At 35.5% G+C, this 7,932-nt stretch overlaps 1 protein-coding gene across 1 annotated transcript in view; it reads left to right on the top strand.

Annotated features, from left to right (window-relative positions):
• Positions 1–615: 615 nt before the first annotated feature.
• Positions 616–7,932, top strand: part of ZCCHC8 (zinc finger, CCHC domain containing 8) — a 12,574-nt gene continuing 5,257 nt past the window's right edge. The window contains exons 1-8 of the mRNA XM_009321195.1: positions 616–690; positions 1,210–1,315; positions 2,066–2,143; positions 2,459–2,562; positions 4,329–4,394; positions 6,331–6,391; positions 6,860–7,002; positions 7,795–7,932. The exon at positions 7,795–7,932 is cut by the window's right edge and continues 8 nt beyond it. Coding sequence (XP_009319470.1) covers positions 671–690; positions 1,210–1,315; positions 2,066–2,143; positions 2,459–2,562; positions 4,329–4,394; positions 6,331–6,391; positions 6,860–7,002; positions 7,795–7,932 — 716 coding nt within the window. The 5' untranslated portion in view covers positions 616–670. The remainder of the gene's footprint in view (positions 691–1,209; positions 1,316–2,065; positions 2,144–2,458; positions 2,563–4,328; positions 4,395–6,330; positions 6,392–6,859; positions 7,003–7,794) is intronic.

The raw sequence follows: 7,932 nt of genomic DNA, 5'->3' as shown, positions 1-7,932 counted from the left end.
TATGTTAATGCTGACTTAAAACACTTTGTATGACTTGTATATGTTTGAAATAGAGTTTGTCTGAGATAATAGGTGCCTGAACTAACAAGGTCTGCCACATCTTTTAGAAACCTTGTTTCTATGTCCCCATCCCTGCTCAGATGTTGAGCTTCTAAAATGCTGTTATCATTCTTGAAAAGTCTTTTAGACTTGAGTATCAAGAACTTAGTTTGTAGTGCTGTAACTTTATTTGTGTGTATCTGTTTATGAAACTTATGTGGCCTTCAGGAAAACATTTTTTGTAAAGTTCAGCAGTGACAACAAGTACATTAAAATGGTTGAATAAATAAGAGATCTTATAAGATTTTATAACAGTTTACTGCAGTTAGAAGAAAACTTCTGTAGTGTGGTGTTCTGTTTTGTTTTCTTTCTACCTCACACCAGGCAACCTGCTTTGCTTGGAAGAGGATGATTTATGGTTAAGTGAATAGGAACTTCTTAAAAGAACAGAACTTCTGTTGGTCAAACCTTCCTGTCTGTGGACTACAGACTCTTTGCTGTGATAAAACGGATAGGGAACGTTTACAGTAAAGCTATACAGTAACCATTGTCTGTGTCTCTGTTCTATTCTTCTAGTGGAATTTCAGTGGACAGCTCCAAATTTGATGGACCTCTTTTACAGATTTTATTTATGAACAATGTAATTTCAAAGTAAGTACTTCTCAAGAAAAGCAATCCTGACAGGAAATAGGACTTTTTTTTGTTTGTTTGGATATGTTAGTGTTTGCCCAAGGGATGGATATACGTTTTATTCAATAACATAAACTTGTTAAGCCTGAAGGGGAGAAAGGATAATAAGCAATATGACAGGAGGTTGGTTGCTTTCTTTAGCAATATCTGTTTTTATCATGAAATGAAGTGTGACTTCCAGGAACTTGGAGTGAGTCTGAATAGCAGTTTGATTTTCGTGAGTGTTGTGGGTAAATATATTAAATTAAATTTTCCCTGCCTCTGAGTTGATTTTTTGCCACATTAATATAAGGGTGCTCTCTAATAATAGATTGCATTCCTGTTGGTGGGGATTGGGAGGAGGACAGGAGAGAAGTTGACTGCCCCTTTCCTAAGTTCTTAAGAAGTAAATGGTAAATGCTTAAAAAAAAAAAGACATGTGGCATATGTTTAAATCTTGCTCAGGTCTTCATCTCTGTATATTTCTTCACTCCATTACAGGCAGTATCATCAAGAAATTGAAGACTTTGTTTTTAATTTAGTTCAGAAATATGAAGAGCAGAAGAGAGGTGAACAAGAAAAAACGCACTTCAATGTTAAGCCACAGGTACTATAAAACTCAAATTGTTATTAGGTGCTCCTTCTCTTGCATCTTTATAGTGGGAATATTGAAATACTACACTGCTAAATAGCTGAATTGTAGATGTGTTTTCCTGTTTAATTGCAAATCAAGTATCAAACAAATGTTGTATAACTATTTGTTCCAAAAATAGAGGACCAGGACAAAGAAAATAGCCTTTCTGCCCATGAGAATGCTTCTTTAAAATTGTTCCTAGTGAAATTTGTGTAAAAGCAAGTAATAAGTTGGTTTAAATAATCGAGAAAAGACCGTAAGGTACAAACTTAACATATCCTCTTTTGATTGTATTTGGCCCAACTTTGAGTATATATAAGAGCATAGATGAACAACAGAATCTGGAAATTTCCAGTTTCTTCTCTTAGTTTAGAATTTTGAGTTTTACTTAACATTCACTTTTTAGTGTTCACTTTGAATAAAAGGGTGAAATGGCACATTTGTCTCCATCTTTCTCTTATCTTTATTCTTATGTCAAAAGCTGTTCTTATGCAGCATATTTCTCATCAAAGAAAACATTAGAAATGAGCTGTGTTGTACTTTGGACTATGGAAAGCATTATGACTAATTTAGACATCTCTATCGTATTGTTTAACTAAGTTTCATGAAAGAATAGAAGCTGTATGCCATGTTGTGTGCCTTTTACATGCTTAATTAATTTAAAATAACAGTAAAAAGAAAAGCTCCTAAATTACTAACTTGCATTTTTACTTTTCATGTCAGCCCTCCAGTGTTCTTTTGGAAGAGGACTGTAAAACAGCAAGCTCAAATTCTGCTAAAAAAATTAAAGAAGCTTTTAGTGTAAGTTTTTGACTATATACTCATCAATGGTAGGTCTGACTCTTCATTCTAAATATTCAATATACACTGCCATTAAAATAAGATCTTGTTAAATTTCATTTATTGGTCTAATAGCAGTTAAGTTCAGTATGTTTTGGCTACATCAGTGGAAAAAATACTTATTTGTACAGGTGTGGGCGTGTATCATTTGTAAATTCTTACAGAGTGGGGGAAAAAACCTGGAAGTATTTCAAGCAATGTAAATTTATAGAAATGCTACCAATCTGACCTACATGCTGACACATTTCTGACAATTTTCTGACTTTTTTTCTACAGGTTGTAGGAAGTGTTCTGTATTTTACCAATTTTTGTCTCGATAAACTGGGACAGCCTATATTAAATGAGAATCCACAGCTGACAGAAGGATGGGAAATACCTAAGTATCCTGTTTACTAAAACAAGGGTTTTTTTCCGTTTGTCAAATTCAAAGAATGCCAGTCGGTAAATTGAACTCAAATTCTGTTCAGTAGATTGTACTTTTCTATCAAAACCATATCGGTCGTTACAGATGAAAAGATTTAATGAGTAATTAATGGCTTTTTTTACTCAAAACATGTAAGTATTTTGATATGATTGGCTCGCAGATTTTTAGAAGACTTAGGCTTGGGAAGAGTGAATGCCTTATCCCCATAAATACATCTTGTGACTTCAGGAATTTCCTGGGCCAGTGTGCAATCAGGTGTGGAATGACAGGTCATTCCAGATATGAATAAGCATTCTCCCTCTATAAAATCTGCTGTTTGGGAGAAGAAAAGGGCTTGGCAAACTCAGATACGCTCTAAGGTGATTTTTTCCAGATGTGGGAGCCAGAAGGAAAGTCTTTTAATAGAATTTAATTATGGAATGCTTTTAACATATCCATTTTAAAGTTGGTTCTTTCCTGTTTGTTAAAGCCAGTATTTGAAAGGTGGAATTGAGGGAAATGTTGGAAAAAGTGTTTTTTAATATTGTAGTCCTCCATGACAAAAAGAGATCGGGCAAGAAATTTCTCCATTTTTCTCAAGTAATCTCATCTCCCCAGTTTTCCAGTATTGCTTCTGCCCCAGAAGGGGTCAGGACAAGAACTGGTTTCACAGTTCATTTCTGCAATATCTAGTTATCAAGCTTATAATAAAGGTTATTTCCTAGTGTTAAAAAATTACTTGTATCTGAAAGAAAATCGCAAATTTATAAGCCGGCTAACCTGGGTTTTCTTGTGCCTGCCTTTGACTGTGTGTGCACTGTGCTATAATTCTACATTTGGAAAGCTGTCTCTGTTATAGTGCATTAAGTCAGTCCTATTCTCCAAATGATATTGTACTATCTCCCAGCCTCCAGATGAAGGAAGTAGATGTGTAACAGGGGAATTTCTCCTAAAATGCAAAGTTAAGTGTGGCTAAAGTTTCATGTCTGCCAGCTTAGCTTTGATATTGTTCTTTAAATGTAGTTACTGCATCTTTCTTTAGAGCTCCCATAGATGACATTAAGCCTAAAATAGCACTTACTTCTGAGATAAATGGTATATCAGGTACCGTGCTTCTAAATGACTGAAATACTGCACTCAATTAACTTGTCAGTTCAACTAGTATCTGGCATCTGCTTTTCTTTTTAAAAGCAACTGTTAGATTCTGGAAACTGCTGTGCTTCTGAACTCTACTGAACCTCTTGGTCGTTACTGTGCCGGTTCGCTTGTGGCCCTCTTGTCTTCTCGTATGTTTTTAGACAAATGGGCAGAGCAGCTGACACATTGCAGTCCAAAAGCAAACACAAGCAGTGCGATATGATCTGTCTCCACCTACTTGAGAAGTGAGTTATATTTTTGAAACTCTATCAAAATATGTTATTAATAAGATTGCTGTGAAGCATATCAGAATTATTAGCTTGAAACTTCTGTCTGTAAACAAAAGGATTGTAGTTTTAGCAAGTGCTGATAAAGAACAAAATTGATTATTGGGTAGGAGGAAACAACGTAAGCCCATCTTAGCAAATAGTTTATGATAGATATAGTTTTATAGTTTATACTATAGACTTCATATCAAGGACCTATCTGTAACTTAATCTGGAAAAGTCAGTATTCTATTCAAAGCACTATTAGGTTTTCACTGGTATTTTAAACAAGATTGAAATTTTGCTTCATCCAGTAGCAGTTCCTTATTGAAATCTAAAGATATCAGCAAGTTTTCAGCCAGATTCTCTCCCTAGATGGACAAGAAATACAAGTAAAACCAAAAAGGTTTGTATTATTCTTAAATATAAAGTTTTGAGCTGAAAGTTCAGATGTACACTGTGATTATTCCCCAGTATACTAAACCCTTGAACATACTTGAGCAATGAGTTTAAATTAAGTAAACCAGTGTTGAGCTTTGCAGTCAGTGGGTGTCTTGTTTATTGACTTGCTTTAGGAAGGACCTAAAATCAATGTGTAAGAACTTTGTGAAGTTTATGCTCAGTTCTTCTGTTGCTTGCCTTTTTAGTGGTTGCTTTGGTGTACTATCATCATTCTTACTGTTTTGTAGAACAACTCCTGTCTGACTTATTTTATAGGCTTTTAAGACAGACTGATCTTAGAGTTGGTTGTATAGCTTTTATGGGAGGTAAGAAGTAAAGCAAATTGAGTTTCCAGCTGACAGCTTGTGTGGTCTTCATAGCATCTAAAGTCACTGATTTCAGATGCAGTGAAGATCAGGCCAGCTTTTAGTGGGAATTTCAAAGATAAAGAGGCGTGCTGAGTTAAACTCTGGTTTGATTAGAAATACTACAATCTGAATGGAAAGCAGATTGAAGGGTTGTGCTCATGATATGGGATGGTGATAAAATACTTGCATCACCGCAGAAGGTTTCTGTTTGAATACTGTGTAAAGATGAAGCAGAAGACACACTTCACTTTATCTAATTAGAGGCTTCAAGAAGCTGGAGTGTGTGTGTGGGGGGGGATTACCCTGAACACTCATCCTTGTGTCACCCTTTTGTCTCCGTTTCTGGTTCCCATCCTAATTTGGTAAAAATGAATGTTCAGAAAAGACATCTTTCTCTAAAATCTTGTAAAAGATTGGGATTTTCCCCCTTATAATGTTGAAAATGTTTGCTGCCATGGTATGAATTTACAAGGAAAATTAAACTTGAAGCCAGATGCAGTTCCAGTCCAGGTTTTCAGTGCACAATTTCACAATGTGCATAACTTGTTCAAACTGCGGACCAGCACTTTCCAAAGAAAGAGTCATGCTCTCCTCCTACTTGTTTCTATTGGTATCTATTCTCAGTATTGTAAAAAGGATTAGACTTCTGATGATAGAAGCATAAAAAGAGCAATAGAGGTATTAATGTACTACAGGCATATTAAATTGAGGGGTTCCTTATCAGTACTCTAGAGTTAAAAGTATTGTTTTAACATCATCTCTTCCCTTCCTCTGGACATAGCATAAGCTTTAGTATGTAGGTTTTGTTTTCATTTATTGGCACTGCCTAAGCAAATGTTTACGTATTTAATCAGAAGCAGAAATCCTTCAGTGAATGCTCTTCTATCTGCGGCATGATATAAGGAAAAGCTTTTCCACCTTTAGGACAGTAAACTATTGGATCAGGTTACCTAGAGAGGTTATGCAGTCTCCATCCTGAGAGATTTTCAAGACCCAACTGGATAAAGCCCTGAGCAACCTGGTCTGATCTCATAGCTGACCCAGCTTTGATTAAGGGACTGGATTAGAGATTTCCTGAGATCCAGCCTGAATTATTCTATTGCTATTCTATTCCCTCTTAAAGGAATAGATCTCTCTTATATGGGATAGAAAAGCTCCATTTCTGCCTGGAAGTACTACTTTTCCGCTGTAATTTTAGTTCTCCTCTTTATTTCCTTTCTCTCCACATGCTGTGATGTATTCTCCTGCTGCCCCCCCCCCCCCCCCCCCAGTGCTGTTCCTGTGTTTTTCTCATTTCTTGTGTTCTCCTTAGGACTGTGAAATAAACAATGTTCTGTTACTCTATTTTGAAGATTGATATTAAACAGTCAGTTTAAGAGAAGCAGAAGACAACATATGAAATCAGCAAGCAATGCTTACGTTTTTTTCTTTCTAAGTCTAAAACTAAAAATCAAACAAGATTTAAAATAATTAAGTGCATTTAACATTGCAAAATTATTTTCAGGCTTAATTTCTTGTGCATTTTTTAAGCAGGCCAAAACCGCATTGTTTCAATTGTGGTTCTGAAGACCATCAAATGAAAGACTGTCCAAAGGTAAAGTCTACATCAGTATTCAAAAGGCTGCTGCTCTCCAAGAAATGTTTCAGTGTAACTGCACCATTTAGAAAAAAAAAAATTAGATGTATTGGGGTCAGGATGTACAAATGGTTATTCATCTCTGTTGATTAGATTATACTGTTCATACTTACAAATTCTAACATACTAAATCAGACCATAAATTAATTTTGTAGCATAATGGTTTGAATGTCTCCTTTAATTTATGGAAGGACATTTTTCAGTTTTACCACTCTTTCGTCCTGTTTCAGAGCTCCGCTAGATCCAGTGCAAATACTCTTGGTTTTTTGCTATGTAGTTTGCATTACAACTGTAGTTGTATCACACAGCCATGTGATAAACGATTAAGCATGCTGAGGGCAAAGAGTACCAGTTTTATGTTGGGTGAAGGAGTGCATAAATTGTAAATTGCCCAAATCTAAACTTCCCAATTGTATTATCTTTAAGCCACGAAATGCAGCTCGTATAAGTGAGAAGAGAAAGGAGTTTATGGAAGCTTGTGGTGAAGCGAGCAATCAGAATTTTCAGCAGCGTTATCATGCAGAAGAAGTAGAAGAGAGGTTTGGAAAATTTAAACCAGGAGTAATTAGGTATCTCTTTTCCTTCCATTAGCTGTTGCACTGCTTTTCTGGAATACTTTTTCTACCTTTGGAGTGCCAGATGTTACTTTCCAGAGTTCTATAAGTCCATTTGCTACTCTTAACTATGGGTGTATTATGTTTGAATTTGTTTGCTAAATAAAATTTTGTTTAATAAATTGCAGATATTTTTCAGATGAAAACTCATTGCTAGCTTAATAGTCCTACCCTTTCCCATGGCACTTGTCTCCCTAATGTAGGGAGACAAATTTTACTCTCTGGCTACTCAAATTGCAAATATATTATGTTCCTAATAAACTAAAAATGCATGCAAGATTCTGAAAATTTTGAGCTTTGAGTGTCCTTCCTCTTTTTCTCTCTATTCAAAATGTTTTAAAAAAAATCATAATATGGCTGTAGCAGTCTCCAAAGAAATCATAGGTAAATTTACTGTTGCATTAAGTTCCACCCTTCCTGTTGTGATAGCTACAGTTAAGGCCATGAATCAGAAGTAACAAGTCTAGTAAGTTGTTCTCAGTGTGGAATTAATTCTCATAAAGTGTTTAAGCATACATACGCTTGTATGGAGAAATGAAAGTGTTAAAAGTTATCTTGAACATCAGAGCTGGTTTTGACCTAAAATTGTTATATCTGGAATTGACAGGCAACATAGTTTGAGCTAAAACTAAGTTGTTTTAACTGGATAGTTTAAAATTCAACAAAATGTTCATAACTTCCTTTTGTTAGAACTCAATTATGGATTTTACTGGAGGCCTTTGTTTTCTGTTTATTTTCTTAACTTAGTGGGGAACTTCAAGATGCACTTGGTGTCACAGATAAAAGTCTTCCTCCATTTATATATCGCATGCGTCAGCTGGGTTATCCTCCAGGTTGGCTCAAGGAGGCTGAAATGGAGCACTCAGGACTTGCGCTTTATGATGG

This window comes from Pygoscelis adeliae, unplaced genomic scaffold (assembly GCF_000699105.1).
Source record: "Pygoscelis adeliae isolate BGI_AS28 unplaced genomic scaffold, ASM69910v1 Scaffold93, whole genome shotgun sequence".
Taxonomy (NCBI): Eukaryota; Metazoa; Chordata; class Aves; order Sphenisciformes; family Spheniscidae; genus Pygoscelis; species Pygoscelis adeliae.
This window is presented reverse-complemented; position numbering and strand designations above follow the sequence as displayed.